Genomic DNA, 19,002 nt, shown 5'->3' on the forward strand with positions numbered 1-19,002 from the left:
GTTAAAATCTTGGCCTGATTTGTATGCTTTACCATTCAAAGATCCACTTGGAAGTCTGAACATTCTTGCAGAGAACTAGTCGTTGCAGTTTGATTTGTTTTCTTTCTTGATAGAAACGCTGCTAGAATCTGTCACAGTTCAGCTCACTTATCTATCCTCTCATTTTATTGATCTTTCACAGGCATTTTGTTGCCTTTTAAAAAATAAACATAATTCAGAGGCAAGCTGATACAAGGGAAGTAGGGAGAGAGAGATTGATAATACAGGCACCGGCCTGTGTGCTATTACCCAGAAAGAAACATACTTTGCAGTTACATCATCTACTCAAGTTATCACATTTAACCCTCTAGTACTTTCTTTTTTAAATTTTATTTATTTTTGGCTGCGTTGGGTCTTCATTGCTGCGTGCGGGCTTTCTCTAGTTGCCATGAGCGGGGGCTACTCTTCGTTGTGGTGTATGGGCTTCTCATTGCGGTGGCTTCTGTTGTTGCAGAGCACGGGCTCTAGGTGCATGGGCCTCAGTAGCCGTGGTGTGCAGGCTCTAGAGCGCAGGCTCAGTAGTTGTGGTGCACGGGCTTAGTTGCTCCACGCCATGTGGGATCTCCCCGGACCAGGGCTCGAACCTGTGTCCCCTGCATTGGCAGGCGATTCTTAACTACTGCACCACCAGGGAAGTCCCAACCTTCTGGTACTTTTACAAGTAGTGAGTAGTTGGATCTAAAGTGATCTTCACCCTTTATATGAAGTCTATGGAGGTAAAAAAGGAGGTGACTAGCCCAAACCAGAGGAAATCTTAGAGGAAGAGCTTATGTTACCATACCCTAGTAGAAGAAAGAGACTAGAAACTTCTCAGAGAACTGAATGGGAAAGGTCTTGTAACCAAAGGAGAGGTGCTGGGCAGCAGGAAAGTTGAGAGGAGCCCAAGGAGATCAGAGCTGGGGAGTGGTGCCTGATCGACCACAAACAGGAAAGCTGAGAAGGAACACAGTAGATCAGCCTCAAAGCAAACTTAGGATTCCTATCTTAGTGAGAAGGGGAAAAGCTATAATCTTAGTGTTAACAGGGAAAAACATTTTAACAAATTTTTATTTTTATATTTCTTTATGGTACAAAGTTGAATGATGGTCAAAGCTGTATTCATCCAGACAATGTAAGAAGAGCGGAGAGAAAGAAGGCTAAGAGAAGATCAAGTCCTGGAACTCCAAAACCATTAATTTGCTGAAAGAGAGGAAATGAATGACTGTGTGCAAAGGATATTGATTAGAAGAGATCCAAATAATTTTCAGTATTGAATTAGCTTATAACAGCTTTTTTTTAAAAGTAAGCATTTTCAAATCACCATATGCCACTCCAGCAATTTTAACAGTAAAGAAGCATAATGCTAATAAGAATGGGACCCACACTTAATTATTCAACAATATGTAGTAGCCCCTTTCATATGTTAACGCAACAATGCCTCATGGGAGTGTTTTACTTAAGGGAGTTTTAGAGAAGGGATGTTTCCCCGAAGGGCACAATAGCATGGAGAATTTGAACGCAGGACTTTTGCGTCCCAAATCTGAGCCCTTTCTATTGATACCAGCTAGGTCCTGAAAGAGAAAAAGACCAAAAAAAAAAAAAAAAGTAAGGAATAAGCATGGCCCAGATCTGGGACTGAAACTAGATGTTGCTCCTTGCTAATCTGATAAAGGATGAAAAAGCCTTTGTTGACACACAGACACAGAGAAGCTGAGTGCAGTTCAGGTCACACTGTGAGTGAGCAAGAGTTTCCTGTGTGCAGAGAAAACAAGCAACATATTTCTTTTCCAAATGTTATTAAAACCTTAGTTTAATGCGTCTCAGTATACAATATCCACTAACAAATGAAAGAAGAATAACGAAGGAGTGTGTAATGTACAAAACATTGCGGGGTGTGGCTCTCTTTGCCTTTTGTCTCATGGGTAGGTAGGATGCAGTGAGGGTCCCACGTGTGGCTGTGTATATGGAGTTCCAGTTTGCTCTCTGCTCCAAGTGTCAGTATCACAGGGTACATTCAGTACATTCAAAGCTACTCATACTTATCTCTACCCCAGAAGTCTGAAAAATGTATCAAATGGGTAGTTATATCTACAATGCTTTTTTCCCCACAGAATACCACACTGTCACTGGGAGGATTTTTCTTTGAAATTTTGAGATCAGAATAGTTTAGAACTGTTTTTCCGTCATAGCATCAGGACATATTTGGGTGTCATGATCAGTTTCAAGGTGTGACATACATACTGAAGTACTGTAGGCTGTGAATGCTTTCTTTTATTGATAAATCAAAGTGGACCCAAGATTACTATCGTCATCTTTTAAATTTTGACATATTTTATGAAGGGGAATGTGGATGAGTGTCACGATTTACCTACCATATTTATATCTGCAAAAAAAAAAAAAGAAATTTAAGTATTCTTTGCGTTCTATGATGATTAAAATTCTTCCTGAATCTGGTACCAACTGGATATCTGGGGGGAAAAGTACTTAAATTTTTCAGTCAAAGATATCTCAGTTTTTTACAGTTTAAGAGTCTCTTTTAGTTTAAAAGAATTTCTTTAGAGTAAGTATTCAGTGTAAATTCAGCTCTCTCTCAGAGCTGTTTCTCCCTCACTCTGTTCTTACCACATTGGCTTCTGGGTTCAAGGGCAGCTACGTAACACATGGGAGCATGGTCTCTACAGTGAGGATAAAGCAACCATGCACCACAGCCATCGCCAGATGCTGACTACATTAGAGACGGGGTTAGGCAAGGGCATTAGCAGCTATAGACAGCTGGGGAACACATCATGGGGTTGAATAATGATCAGACATTCAGAGACAGGACCAGACTAGCCCACTGCATGAATCATAGGCCCCTTTCCACTGCCCTCTCTGAGCCCTGACAGTCCTGGAAACTATCAAGAGAGGAAGCAATGGTAGGGCATTAGCAAGGAATGTATGCATATCTACCCAGTTAGTCATACATGGAACTTTTATGCTCTGAGCCATTTAATCCAGAAGAGATTTAAGGACACGCTGATGGGAGTGCATTGAGGAGATGCATATCACTGTAAAGAGAAAGACTTTGAGAAGGACTGAGCTGACATGCTTTAGTTATTGATTTCTGGAAACATCTGAACTCTTCAGAAAAAATGAAGCTCTGGGTTAAGATGTTAAGATGCTTCCTCACCAAGGAAGGCAAATCCAGACTTATACAAAGAGAAAGAGCTACTGCTGTGGACTTAAAAAACATGCACGTGAGAGTTGTGAGTCAAGTTTTATTTGGGGGCAAAATGAGGACTATAGCCCAGGAGACAGCATTTCAGATAGTTCTGAGAAACTGCTCCAAAGAGGTAGGGGGGAAGATCAGTATATATGTGATTTTGGTGAAGGGGGAGTATATACAATCAAGCACATATTTTTTGCAGAAAGTTTCTGCTAGTCACCAGGAGCAGGGGTCACCATGAAGGATTTTAGTACTTTTCTAGATATGAGGAGATACAAGAATTGGGCTCATAAAATCGAATCCTGAAAATATCTAATTATCTGAAGACCTGTTCTGCCAGTTTTCCCAGAGCACAGAGTTTCTCATTTCTGCTCTCCACCCTGAACTCCTTTCAGGGGGTGTTGAAAATCAGCAGCTGCAGCAGCACATGATTTAATCCTTGTAGAGGTAGTTGACAAGTGCCAATTTGTTGTTGACACTGCCGTGGAACAAAAGCAACAAGGAAATTTTTTTTCAAACCTTAAATCATTAAGATTTCTTGTATCTCTTTCCTATTCCAGCCCCAGAGCATTATTATATCACTTTTAGGGTCATTTAAAAGCCTTTTGTGTCTACAGCCTGTTCTTTTCCTTTTTTTAAGGAAGTTTTTAGCATTTTTGAACAATATTAACCAGGGTATCTGAAAGTCTTAATTGTCTTAGAACATCAAGGAGCTAACACTTCTAAGAGTGTCTAGGTGTTCCCCTATTCAAAGCTATCCTCAGTAAGGGATTCAACCCCAAGATGTAACTGATGAGACTTAAATGCTAATATTTCCAGGAGTACTTTTTGTTTTTGTTATTTGACAGGTTACAAAGTCATAAACTTCTTGAATATGTAAATTCTCAGTTTAGTATCTCATAGATGATCACTTAGTTTTAGGATCAAAGGGAGATCTCAGGGCCTCTGAAAATATATGCCGCTCACTTCAAATGGTTTGGGAATTCTGCAACCGAGTCATTGCTGTCCAGCTGAAAGCAGTATAAAATGAGAACTAAATTTTGCTGTTTTCATGCCTTCTTGGTAATTTTTAAAGTATTTTGAAAAGTACTGCCTTGACCGTGTGAAAACGACTAAAAAGAACGAAAAAGAAATGATGAATTTGTTTCAGTTCTATTAGAACTTGAATGTCTATAGGACCTGGCTGATACTCAGGTCTGTAGTAACCCAGATGTGACCCTGATGGTCAACAGTAATTAATAAACATGAGAAATGGCCTTAAAACTTCCATGGAGCTTAACCACAGTAGTACAGCTCTCATCCCAGTCTTCAAAAAAAGGTGAAGGAAGATGTTTAAATTTGAATGCAAATAGACACCAATCCCCCTCTTTGATTACCATTCAGCAAGAAGATCATATTGGACATAGTTTAAGATTTTAATGAAGTTGTCTTCCACACTTTTAGGGAAAAAAAGATAAATAAAGCTATATTTTCATGTTTTTTAGGCATTTTTCCTTTCTAGGGCTGGAATACCCTCATAAATACTTATATTTCTACACTTTGTTTTAGTTGGATTAATTTTTATGTGAAGACTTAGAAAATTGGAAATAGAAGACTAGGAAATGTTTACCTTACTTTTACAAATTCTTTCAGGAAAGGCACTGAACATCTACCACGGGCCAGGAGATTTCGTATATATTCTCATTTAATCCTTACAACAATAACACGGTAGGGTAGCAATTATTATCCACATCTTATCCGTGAAGAAATTGAAATAATCCTCACATAGGATAAGAGACTTTATAAAGGGCTCTAAATGGTAGGGCCAGAATCCAAATTGCATTTTTAAAAAAAGTACAACCAAGGATGTTCATTACAGAATGATTTATATTAGTAACAAAATGTAGGCAATTGTAAGTGTCTAACCATAGGATAGCCATTAATGACACGGGGCCATTAGGAAGCTCTGTTTTACATTCTGCTTATGAACATTGGGTATTCATAAAACTTTATGGTATTTTCAGTGAACACTGTAAGAAACAAAATTGTATTTCCATATTTGAAATATATAAGGAAATATGCACAGTTTTAAAAACTGAAAGGAAATAAACCAAAATGATAATGATGATGTTACAATGGTAGATATGGTACTCACTCTTATTTTTCATATTTTACATTTTTTTTAAAAAGTGGCTGATACCTTTATAAAAATTTATAATATGTGTTTATTTTCTTCCAACCCTGGCAACATGAACATAAAAGAAAATTTGGGAGGCTAACATTATGTTCATTTTTTGTAAGCACCTGATATCAATTTCTTTTTTGCATGGATTTGACCATGCGGGTATTGAAGTCACCTCATTGGGGAATATGTGAATAGGAACCGAGCAAAGCTTTTCTTTTGAACTGTCCCTTGACTGGCACAAAGACAAAGCAGAAAATTCACAGTTGCATCCCTAGAATTCTCTGCTTACCAAGGATCTCACTTCTTCTTCTTTGGGAATGCATAGTATACTCCAGTTCTCACTCTTCTCTTTTCTAATTTTCATCGTTTCATTCTCATTTAATCTCTTCTGTGGTTATGTTTGATACACAGCATGTATCACACAAATTAACAGCAAGGTGTGCTGGTTGAAGAAGAAGCTGTGAAAGCTCTATATCCTGTGAGGAATATCAGTACCTGCTGCAGTGGATTTAGAAAGTCAGTAACTTCACCAGAGATTTTGTTAATTATATTTCTTGGAACATTCCCCATTTACCCATGGGAGAGTGCAATCTTGAATAAGTGGTATAGTGACCCTTTGTGGCTCACAATTTAGAAATCACAAGCTATTATCTGTGTAGGCTCTAGAAGATCTGGGTACTTAACTCTGCCTGTGAGACAGGCATTCTCCACTCCATTGGTGTTGATAACATGACAAAAATTTCATACGGATTTGAATGGCAGGAGAAGTGACTAACCAAATCTAATCTCATCTAACCAGAGCTGTTAAACCAGGGATTTTTTCCTTTGAGCCCCCAACCTTTTGTATTCAAACACTAGTACCATCCCTTATTTATTTATTCAATAAATTTATATACCAGGTGTTGGTCAATAACGCTGGTGGTACTAATGTGTAAAAAATGGACAAGCCCTTGCTATCATAGAGCTTATGTTCTGGTGGGAGAAACAAATAATGAATTTGTAACTAAATGGTAACATAGATTTGTGTAAATTTTATAAAGGGATTAGAGTGATGATTATGGTATGCGTATATGTGTATGTGTGTGTAGCTACTTTTGATGCAGTGACCTGGGAAGGCCTCTCATTTGTTTTCTGAGTGAAGTGAGAAGGTCTAGTGGAAGAGGGTGTGGCAAGTGTGAAGGCCTTGGAACCTGGTCTGGGAGTTGAGTGGCCTGTATAGAGAGAGAAAAATGACATTAGCTCAAAAGGGTGAGGCCAACCCATCCTGAGTTTTAAGGCCTTGGTAAAGAGTTTGCATTTACTCTTAGAACCATGGGATGCCAACATTTAAGTTGGAGAGTGACAGGATCTGATTTACATTTTAAAGACATCACCCTGGCTGCTGTATGCAGAGGGAGTGATTGCAAAGACTAAGAATCAAAGCAGGGAGACTAGTTAGGAAGTATTAAAATACTTCTGCAGCCTTTAAAGTAAGTCAGACCAAAATGGTGACATGGTATAATCAATTTCACGTGAAGAAGGGGGTGATCAAATATATCGAATGCTGCTGACAGAGTAAGATAAGATCAGAAAAGCAGTTAGTCTCCTCCAAGGAGACCACTGACTTCTATAAAAGCAGTTTTGGAGGAGTTCTTGGGATGATGCCAGATTGAATTTCACTGACAAATATACGGGGAAAGGGAGGAGGAAGTTGAGAAAATGCAGAGGCAGCTCTGGAGAGGTTTTCTGCTAAGGGGAGCAGAGCTACGCTTTGGAAGCAGGAAGAGGGGTGAGGGACTGAGGGGTGAGATCTTTTTAAAGATAAGAGGTATTAAATGAGGGTTACCCCCATATATTCTTAATGCCAGGGAGAGATACAGAGATGAAAGAAATAGCAGAGAGAGGTGTATAAAATATAATGTCCTTTCTACTTTATATATCATGTTCTCTTCCCTTTTTTCTCTCCCTCTGTTAAGCCAAACCTGTTTCTAGAGAAAGTCTGGCATCAGCCAGATCTTTTGTATAAACTTTGTTCAGCTTGTTATCTCTCCCAGGAATATTTTAAGCCTCCTTCATTCACTGTAAAGTAAAAGACTGTTCCCCGTGAAAGAATTTCTAGCATCTGCAAGCAGGAAGTCTTATATTTTAGACTCTAAGAATGAAGGAGGAGAGGTTACCTCCTTTGGAAGAGCTGCTGTCTTCTGAACCTACCTGATTTACAGAGGTTTCAGGTTCTGAAAGACAAGTGTTTTTCTTTCTGGGTTGAGCTTCTGAGAGCCATTTTTGTCTTCTTAAATTCAGTTCCAATCCTTGGGATCCTCCTCCATTGGAAAGCTCTACTTTTCTCCTTTTTGCCTCCCAAATGTTTTAGAGTCTGCAGAGAGTAGGAAGTGGCTGTTACAGAACTACCAAAGAATACTGTTTCACAATTTTCAAAACCAAGCTTATCTGACTGAAATGCTTATTAGTCTGTCTTCTCATACTGGTCAGAACCAGATTGGCATTATACTAGTCTTGTTAAATGTAAAATAGAATACTGGTTTCTCTACAGTTTACTTTTTCTGTCGGTCCCACCCCACCATGTCTATTGCTCATCACTGCCTCCACCTCTGAACCATCACCTCCTCTGTGTAGCTGCGCCTACCGTTCTCCTCTCCATTGAGTCCAAAGTCACACGGAAATATCTGGGAGAAGAACATTCAAGACGAAAAACTATCAAGTACAAAGTGGAAAGGCTCAGAAGTGGAAATGATCTTGGCTTCTTGAAAGATCAATTCGATGATCAGTGAGCTGTAGTAAAAGGGGATGAATGGTAGGTGAGTTCAGTACAATGGACAGGGACACGATATTATTAGCATCTTTCTAAACCTGTTTATTCACCATCTCAGTAAATGGCAATATTATTTTACCCATTTCTCAGATGGAAAATCAAGCAGTCAACCTTTGCATTTCTCTTTCTCTTATACCCCATAACCAGTCCATCTTCAAATACTGTTGGTTCTTCCTTAAAAAAATGTTCGTCTACTTCTCACTCACCTCCTTCATCACTAGCACCTGGGTCTAAGTCACCATCAACTCTCACCTGGATAACTGCCATAACTTCTTATTGAGTCTCTCTGATTTAACTCTTCCGATCATCCTCACATCCTCATCCCTACAAGAGTCAGAGTATCCTTCTTTTTTTTTTTTTTTTGGTTGCACTGCTTGGCCTGTGGGATCTTAGTTCCCCAACCAGGGATTGAATCCGGGCCCTCAGCAGTGAGAGCGCAGAGTCCTAACCATTGGACTACCAGGGAATTCCCAAGCGTGAGAGTATCCCTTTAAAAATTAACTGAGGTCATGTCATTCCTCTCTCAAAATCTTCCAAGTGTGTCTGACCTCTCTGATACAAAAATATCAAGTCCTTACCATGTTCATCCTGGCTTCTGGTCATTAGGAGACTCTGTCATCATCTATTGTTTTCCTCCTCTGTCACTTTCCTCTGGCTAAACTGGCCTCTTTGTTGGAGGCATAAGGGAGGAGAAATGGTCTGGACATAGCAATGAGTAGCAAAAAGGACACCCTGTCCTCCTTCCAGGCCCTGTGGTACCTTTCCTACTGGCATGAAGACAAGTCACCACTTGGGAAGACCCTAAAGAAAGTAAGGTAGTCATGAGATGCCCTGGTTTCTGTTAGGTCAAGAAGATAAAGGAATAGTCAGACTTGGCTAAAATTCTGTAGTTGTTGGAGATATTAGCCTCAGGTAGGAAAACCTCAGTATTTTTCTCAGTGTCCCACATTTGATTTTTGCATGTTCAAATAGCAGTTCCTAGCTTTCAAATCCTTGTAGGCTAAAACTGTCATTCTTGAATTTAACAAAGCTCCAGTTGTCAAGTCTTTTCACCAAGCATGTTAGTGCCAGCATGTACTTGTTGATATGTCAGAAAACAGGATGCTAAATTAAGCAGAAGCTATGCAGAAAAGAATTGTGAAAATTTAAAGATATTTGTCTGCTTATTTACCCATTAATAATTTACATTTTGCCTCTTTCCACAAAGGATTTGAGGAGCAAAGTTCTGTACTTCACATCATGTTCTCTGGTCATTGTTAAAACCAAAAATGAGCCTAAGAAGCCAGAGAAATAGCAGAGAGACAAAATAAGACTTATGGTCTCAATCTCTGCAAAGAAAATGAATTCTTTTTTTTTTTTTTTTTTCGCCGCACCTCAAGGCATGCAGAGCTTCCCCAACCAGGGATCGAACCCGTGCCCCCTGCAGTGGAAGCATGGAGTCTTAACCACTAGACCACCAGGGAGTCCCCCTGCAAAGAAAATGAGATGAAGCTGAGCATTTTATGTGGAAATGCTGCTTTACTTGTCTGAATCCTAGAAGAAGTACAGCAGTAGTCTCTACTCATTTAACAGTTGCTTAACAGTTAACTTGCTTAACAGTTATTTTCTAGGAAAACAACACTTATTCTGAATGGCAGTGCCAGTGCTCACACCCTATCCTGACCTACCCAGGTATTTGGAAGGGGAAGTCAGAAGTAGGAAGGAAACAATAGCTCCTGGAACTAGAGAAATATTGAGAAGATATCAGATGAAATGGCTGTCAAGACACACACCGGTGTGACCTCCAAGACATGACACCTTTGGAGGAACCACCCCCAAAGTCCAGCTGCCTAGGAACCTCTAGGCTTTGTTTCAGGAGATGACAAATGATTCTCAGCTAACCTCTCTGGGAAGGATTTTCTGACCTCAGCCTTGTCTTGTCCTTGGCTTCTCAGTCATTTATCTGCCTGCTTTTTTGTCCATTTCTCCCTCTCAACTTTACCGCCTGCTGGTTTCCTTGGTTGTCATTACTTTGGCTTCTAGTCCAGATTTTGTCACTCAGTTTACTCTCTGTGGATTGATGGTTTTTAATACCACATTTTTCTATAACTTCCTTCTTCGATTCTTCTCAGGCTCCACTTAAGTCATGACCTGCATTCAACCTGGGCTCCAGCATTCGAGCAGGAAGGAGACCGCATTCACATTTTTCTTTCATTTAAATTATTACTACAATTTTGTTCTTTTTTTTTCTATTTTCCATTTTCAAATGTGTAATGTTAAGTTTTCTGGAGTAGTGGTTCCCAAACTTTTGGGCTTTAGGAGCCCTTTTTGCTCCAACTTACTGAGAATCCCAAATAGCTATACACATTTACTATATTAGAGATTAAAGAATCTCGATAATAGAGCAGGGGTCCCCAACCCCACGGCCGCGGACCAGTACCTGTCTGCGGCCTGTTAGGAATGGGGCCGCACAGCAGGAGGTGAGCGGCGGGTGAGCAAGCCAAGTTTCACCTGCCGCTCCCCATCACTCGCATTACCGCCTGAACCATCTGCCACTTCCCCACTCCCACATCCGTGGAAAAATTTTCTTCCACGAAACCAGTCCCTGGTGCCAAAGAGGTTGGGGACCACTGTAATAGAGATTAAAGAATTATTAAGTATTTATTAATTAATTAAAACTATAACAGTAATAAACCCAGTACATTTTAACATAAATAACATTTTTAGTGAAAAGTAACTATATTTTCCAAAATAAAAAAATACTTAGAAGAGTGGCATTGTTTTGTAAATATCTTTATTATCTGGCTTAATAGAAGACAGTTGGGTTCTCTTCTGCTTCTGCATTCAATATGTTGTTTTGTTTCAAGTATAGGAAAAAATCTAGCCTTACCCAGATGTGCAGTTGGAAAAGGGAGAACGTCATACATACCCTGAATGAGTCTTAGGGACCCAGAAGGGTTCTCTGATCACACTTTGAGAACCACTGATCTGGGGTATAGTGGGAAAATAATTACCCTTTTCAAAATTACCTTTAAAGAAAAATTAATTCTGAATTAAAAATAAATAACTACATTAGAAGATTGCTAGTCCAAATAATCTAGTATGTTATGAATATTTCCAGAGTTTAGATAACTTTCAAAGAACTAAGTTTTGAAGGCATCCCAATATTTAATGTGTGACATAACATGATAAAAAATAAATTTGCTTAAAATTCTTATTTGTATTAAAAAGTTTTTGTTTACTGTGTCATATGAAAAAATTAAAGGATCTCTCTGACACTTATTTTATATGGATCAAAAACATACAAAAACAAGGGGGAAAACCTTATATTACATAAGCGCTAAATGTGTAGTGAGAAAAATAGGTTTGAATATTAACAAATCTTAATTTAGAGATACCCATGTTCTTAAAATCTTTTTAAGCATCATGCAGTAATGAAAAATATATTTATTTTGTATTAGTGAGTAAATCCTTATTGTCCTGTGGAAGAGAAGACTGTGATAAAAAATAATCTGTATTCACTAATTTGTACGGAAACACAAAAGACCCCAAATAGCCAAAGCAATCTTGAGAAAGAAAAACGGAGCTGGAGGAATCAGGCTCCCTGACTTCAGACTATACTACAAATCTACAGTAATCAAGACAGTATGGTACTGGCACAAAAACAGAAATATAGATCAATGGAACAGGATAGAAAGCCCAGAGATAAACACACGCACATATGGTCACCTTATCTTTGATAAAGGAGGCAAGACTATACAATGGAGAAAAGACAGCCTCTTCAATAAGTGGTGCTGGGAAAACTGGACAGCTACATGTAACACTCCCTAACACCATACACAAAAATAAACTCAAAATGGATTAAAGACCTAAATGTAAGGCCAGACACTATCAAACTCTTAGAGGAAAACATAGGCAGAACACTCTATGACGTAAATCACAGCAAGATCCTTTTTGACCCACCTCCTAGAGAAATGGAAATAAAAACAAAAATAAACAAATGAGACCTAATGAAACGTAAAAGCTTTTGCACAGCAAAGGGAACCATACACAAGACAAAAAGACAACCCTCAGAATGGGAGAAAATATTTTCAAATGAAGCAACTGACAAAGGATTAATCTCCAAAATTTACAAGCAGCTCATGCAGCTCAATATCAAAAAAACAAACAACCCAATCCAAAAATGGGCAGAAGACCTAAATAAACATTTCTCCAAAGAAGACATACAGATAGCCAACAAACACATGAAAGAATGCTCAACACCTAACTAATCATTAGAGAAATGCAAATCAAAACTACATTGAGATATCATCTCACACCAGTCAGAATGGCCATCGTCAAAAAATCTACAAACAATAAATGCTGGAGAGGGTGTGGAGAAAAGGGAACCCCCTTGCACTGTTGGTGGGAATGTAAATTGGTGCAGCCACTATGGAGAACAGTATGGAGGTTCCTTAAAAAACTAAAAATAGAACTACCATATGACTCAGCAATCCCACTACTGGGCATGTACCCTGAGAAAACCATAATTCAAAAAGAGTCATACCACAATGTTCATTGCAGCTCTGTTTATACTAGCCAGGACATGGAAGCAACCTAAGTGGCCATTGACAGATGAATGGATAAAGAAGATGTGGCACATATATACAATGGAATATTACTCAGCCGTAAAAAGAAACGAAATTGAGTTATTTGTAGTGAGGTGGATGGACCTAGAGTCTGTCATGCAGAGTGAAGTAAGTCAGAAAGAGAAAAACAAATACCGTATGCTAACACATATATATGGAATCTAAAAAAAAAAAAAGGTCATGAAGAACCTAGGGGCAAGACGGGAATAAAGACGCAAACCTACTAGAGAATGGACTTGAGGATACGGGGAGGGGGGAGGGTAAGCTGGGACAAAGTGAGAGAGTGGCATGGACATATATACACTACCAAATGTAAAATAGATAGCTAGTGGGAAGCAGCCGCATAACACAGGGAGATCAGCTCTGTGCTTTGTGACCACCTACAAGGGTGGGATAGGGAAGGTGGGAGGGAGGGAGATGCAAGAGGGAAGAGATATGGGGATATATGTATATGTATAGCTGATTCACTTTGTTATAAAGCAGAAACTAACACACCATTGTAAAGCAATTATACTCCAATAAAATCGTTTAAAAAAATATCTGTTTTCACTGAATGATTCCTCTTATATGAGGCATCTAAAATAGTGAGACTCATACAAGTAGAGAGTAGGATTGTACTTCCTAAGGGATAGGTGGAGGGGGAGATGGAGATTTGTTGTTCAATGGGTATCACGTTACAGTTATACAGAATGAGTAAGTTCCAGAGATCTACTGTACAACATAATGCCTAGAGTTAATAATAAGGTATTGTTCACTTAAAAATTTGTTGAGGGTAGATTTCACATTAAGTGTGCTTACCCCCCCCCCACACACACCCCCCACATACACACACACACAACAAAGGGACACAGGATACTTTTGGAGGTGATGGATATGTTTATTACCTTGATTGTGGTGATGGTAACATGAATCTATACACGTGTCCAAACCCACCACATTGTATACATTAATTACATGTGGTTTTTGTATACCAATTATACCTCAGCAAAGCTAGAAAAAAATTTAAATTTTTTAAAATAATTAAAAAATTATCATCTATATCCAAATTTTCCTCAACAGCATCTACAGAACTGAAATGGAGTGTGAGCAAGAACTCTTTGGAAGAGATCTGTCAGTGTCATCTGTCTGTTTTAGCAATGCCCCTCTTTCTCAGAGCTCTCCCTTTTGATACAAGTAGAATGACTCTTGCTCAATAGCAAATTTTCATGAAATATGTGATTTTTTAACTAGATAAAAGAACTTTTATAGCGTTTCCCTCTAATACTACATTACCCACAGACCATGCTGTCAATATCCCATGTGTTGGGCTGTCTGATATCACTGAGTGGCCATCAGCAGCCCACATATCACACTAGCATCACCTGTGCGCACTTTAACAAGTCTTTCTTCATTTTATATTAACAATAGTGTGACTTTTTTGTTTTTTAAATAAATTTATTTATTTATTTATTTATGGCTGCGTTGGGTCTTCATTGCTGCACGTGTGCTTTCTCTAGTTGTGGCGAGCAGGGGCTACTCTTCGTTGCGGTGTGCGGGCTCCTCATTGCGGTGGCTTCTCGTTGCAGAGCACAGGCTCTCGGCACGCAGGCTTCAGTAGTTGTAGCATGCGGGCTCAGTAGTTGTGGCACCTGGGCTTAGTTGCTCCTCGACTTGCGGGATCTTACCGGACCAGGGATCAAACCCATGTCCCCTGCATTGGCAGGTGGATTCTTAACCACTGCGCCACCAGGGAAGTCCAATAGCATGACTTTTAATGGCTAATAATTTCAAAGTCTTTTAGAGTTAGCCCACTCTTTGAATGATAGCAGTATTTTGACTCACAGAAAAATGATCTTCCACTGAACAATGGAATTTTTAAAACAAAACTTGTTTACAACTTATGTTCTTCTATCTTCTTATGGCATCTTCTAGGGGAGTCTTATGCCCAAAATTAGATTTTAATCTTCCTCTGAAAAAGATGATATTTTGTTTGTTTTTTCATATGCCCAGCATTGTTTAACATGAGGCTGAGCACATTAAAAACTATATTAGACCCTTACTATGTACTATACATTCATTACATATACACTGAAGAGAGATCCTTGACTCCCCAGTTCCATGGAACACATTTTCTCTTTTTTAAATAGATCAGATTTTTAGGCTTTCCTCTGCCTCAGACATTTGGAGAATATGATGAATGTTGTAGATCATCTTCCCTCCCAGAAAACACATAGATCTGAGGAACTGCTTTATCCAAATCTCTACTCCAGCCTTTCATATCGAGTCATCATTTCCTTAGACCCCTTTATTTTCCTTCAGCTTACATCACTGATAGCATCAAGCAACTCCGGATAACTTAAGTAGAAAAGAAGATTCAGTAGCTCACATAATAAGACAGCTCAAAGGGCAAACTAGCTTATGCATAACTGAATCCAGTGGATTACATGGTAAGCAGTACTCATTCTTCATCTCTAGCAATGTTTTTTTCTGTGTTGCCTCCATTTTCAGTGAAGTGATCTCCATATGGTATCAAAAATGGTCCCTGGTAGTGGCAGACTCTATACTCTTGCTCTCACAATTTCAGAGGAAAAGAGAATACCTCCTTCTTGATTATTTGAGCAAAATTTGGGGGGAGGACCCAGATCGTAATGACTTGGATCTGGTGGATATCCCTGACTCAAGTCACTTTGGCCAGAGAATAGAGTACTCTGATTGGTTAGGCTGGGTTATGTGCTCACTTCTGTGGGAAAAAGGCAAGCGAGGTGATTGACAACTCCAATGGGTTTGGGTCAAGGATCCAAAACAGAAAGGAAGAGAAGGAGGAGGAATAGGTTGAGATGTAATTGTGCCTTTGTGGTGATAGCGATAATTTTTGATAGCAAAGGGGCCACACAAGCGGTCTGACAAGTTGTGACCCATATTTGTAACTAGTTCTCTTTATGTCTGAAACAGAGAGGAAAGACATGCAGCTGGACAAAAAAGGGAGGAAGGCAACACTTAGAAATTAACCTCTGCCATTGACCTGATTCATCCAGGTGGTTATTGCTGTTTCTGACTCTCTGCTACAATGAAGATATTTCTAAGGTGGGAGTATCTTTCAGCTTCTCTCATTTTGCCTTTTAGGTGGACAAAAAAATCGTAAGAACTGAGATAGGAGTTCTTCTTCGCCTCTCACATCCAAACATTGTAAGTGGTTTTTAGCCTGTTTTTTCAAATAATCTCCAATGTTACAGGATGAGATTTTTGTTCTTTACTGTCCATTCTGATGATGAGAAAGGGACTCTTCCACCTCCAGTAAGTAACCACGTTGGCCTAGCTCTTGTCCTCATCTGATACCGTTTTTCAATTCTTTTTAACTGAATAAATCTTAAGAATTATACCCCTTGAAAGAGTTTCAAAATGGGCAGTTCAGCAATATATACCATTGACGTTTTCATGCATAAGAGGATAACTAAAATTGGAGAGTTTTTTTCACTCTAATAAGACACAGGCTTTTTTCTTTTGTGGGCCTATCTTACTAATATGCCATTGCTGAAAACGCCTGTGAAGAAAATGCATTGCTTTCCATAGTCATTTCAGTCTCCTATGAGAGAGTATTTGCGTCAGAGACAATGTGAAGATTCAAATAAATAATGTACTTGAATGGGGAAAATAAAACGTCCTCCCAAGCTCTGCTCTAGGCTATGTCCAGACAAAGGCACTGAGGGAAAGAAGGGCTGGGGAAAAGCTTTCTTGAGCCAATGAAGTGAAAAGAACAAAATCATTTTCCAGGCCATAACTTGTTTCTATAAATTGAGTCACTTACTTAAAATATTTTACTCATTTCTCTGAGAAAGTTGTGGTGTTCCCGAGGATGACCTGCAATGCTTAGGCTCAAGGCAAAGTGCTTAAAACTTGTATATTAGTTAGCAATGCATTCAGCTGTAAATAGCAGAAAACTTGAATATGGTGGTCTAAACAAATATTTTTCTTATGTTGTAAGAAATCAGAAGGCAGGCAGTTGTTAACACTCGTTCAGTTCCTCAGTGATGCCATCCAGGACCCAGACACCTTCCATCCATTGGTTTGCCCATCTTCAGTGCACTGGCTTTCACCTTCATGCTTTTCCCTCATGGTCCTAAAATGGCTGCTCCACAGTGCTCACAAGTCTTCAGGTCTATATTCAAGACAGAAAGTAGTGGAAAGGCTTAACAAGCAGAGTCTGATGAGAAGCGTAAAAGCTTTTTGCAGAATTTCCAGCTGCGGTAGAATTCTCTTCAGTTTGTGGCCACAAGATCTGGTCACAAGATCACCCTAAACTGCATGGAGACTGGAAAATTAGGGAGTAGGGTTATCATAAGTGGCTTAGACCAAACATAATCCATAATTTAAGGCTAGGTACCTTGCTTCCCTAAACAAATCAGGGTTTGCAGTAAAGTAGGGGGAGAAGGGCTTTGGGTAAGCAATTAACAAAAGTTACCATATATAATCACCACTTTTACATTATCCATCTTATTTCTTTCAAAGAGAAGTCAATATGGAATTTTCCTCAAATATAGATCAGTCCTGGTCACTAGATTCTCAGAAGGAAAATATCCAAACTTGGATGGATTATCTGAATGTGATGAAAACCCTGTTATGGTGAATCAAATCACTATCACTGTTACTTTTCTGAGTATCCTTTCATCTACCAGCAACTTTTTAGCTGTTAAGGGATTCCCTTTCCCTACAGACAGACTTTAACCTGGTCCTGTTCTGTCTCAGACCCCTAATTGAAGTCCCTTTCTAGGAGAAAGAGGCATTTGCATCTCTACCAACCATGATGCTTTCAAACAGTTTAGGAAGTTTTGTTTGCTTCTGTTTGTTTTTTTTGTTTGTTTTTTGTTTGTTTTTTAATTCTGTTGAAATGCAGAAATTGGGATGATTTGGCAAAACTTAAGAAACATTTCTAGGGCAGGTATCTTTCAACTATCAAAATGAAAAATATAAAAACTCAAAAGGACCTTTGAAGAAATGAGGTAACTGATAAAAACAACCAGAGAGTGACAAATGACTGCCTGGTACTAGAATAAGGAAGCTTTTTTAACCATGATCCAACATATTGCTATTACAGAGAGTGCTGTTGTAGCCACAATTTTAACTATTTCCTAGAAAGTTGAAAATAAAGAATTTGTGATTTTTTTTATATCTTTTCCCAGATAAAACTTAAAGAGATATTTGAAACCCCTATAGAAATCAGTCTGGTCCTAGAACTCGTCACAGGAGGAGAGCTGTTTGACAGGTGAGTAGGTCCTGGCAATGTAACCACAGTAAGGTTTTGCTTCCAGTCACCAAAAATAACCAAAAGGAAATTTCTCCTGAAATTTTTCATAATGACATATTATGCCAGTTGATAACTTCTACTAAAATAGATCTTAAAAGGAGTGTAGAATGGAAAGAGAGTGGTATTTGGTAAGATGTGGGTAGACGAAAATTTGGGAAGCTTAGTGAACAAAAATAGAAACATGGTACTATTTACTTCTGCAAACATTTACTTCTAGATAAAAAGCAGAATTTCTAAAGTCATACTAAGTCTAAACTAAATAGTAAGATTTATGAGAATATTATGTGAGAAAATATTCAATGAGAATTACAGAAAGTTAAACATGTATTATAATAGTATTCTTTATTATGATCCAAAAGCCATAAAAATCAATTCTCTCCAAATGATTGTTTCTAGGCCTACTTTCTTTGTTAGGCTGTGTAAAGAGTTCCAAGTTGCAGAGAAAAACATGTTCTGTTATATCCAATTATAACCAATTTTAGTTGTCTGTTCATATGTTCATCACTCAAGGCAGAGGTTTGAGGATGGCAGGGAGTATTTCTGGAAATCTGGTAGCGCATAATATAGGTACACTATTTGTACAAGAGACACACACTTTAAGCTTCCATAGCTTTCCTACCCTCCTCATCTTCTCAGAATTCCCTCTTTGCCCTGATGGGCTCTTGGGAGCTCTTTGCTGTGCTGAACAGGGTAATTAAGCAAGAATGGAATTGGAAGAAGACAAAGAGACTGAGTAGGTATATATCAGAAATGGTAAGAAACTGCAGTTTCTGTGATGTAAAGGTCTTGTTGGTTGAAGAAAGGGTTAAGAGAGAAGTGGACTGAAGACAGAAGACAGAAGAGAGGTTGATGAACTGCTAATGTAGCATGAGTGCCTGGAGCACAGTAAATTCTCAATAAATATTTGCTGCATGAATG

The 19,002-nt window shown here is 38.8% G+C and overlaps 1 protein-coding gene across 5 annotated transcripts in view; it reads left to right on the forward strand.

Moving 5' to 3' along the window:
- Positions 1–19,002, forward strand: part of CAMK4 (calcium/calmodulin dependent protein kinase IV) — a 244,059-nt gene that overhangs the window by 123,481 nt on the left and 101,576 nt on the right. For 4 of the 5 annotated variants that reach the window (XM_036846831.1, XM_036846832.1, XM_036846830.1 and 1 more), the window contains exons 3-4: positions 15,906–15,968; positions 17,960–18,042. The exons of the other annotated variant lie outside the window; for it this stretch is intronic. In XM_036846831.1, the coding sequence (XP_036702726.1) occupies positions 15,906–15,968; positions 17,960–18,042 (146 nt within the window). The remainder of the gene's footprint in view (positions 1–15,905; positions 15,969–17,959; positions 18,043–19,002) is intronic. 5 annotated transcript variants of the gene reach the window in all.

This window comes from Balaenoptera musculus, chromosome 3 (assembly GCF_009873245.2).
Source record: "Balaenoptera musculus isolate JJ_BM4_2016_0621 chromosome 3, mBalMus1.pri.v3, whole genome shotgun sequence".
Taxonomy (NCBI): Eukaryota; Metazoa; Chordata; class Mammalia; order Artiodactyla; family Balaenopteridae; genus Balaenoptera; species Balaenoptera musculus.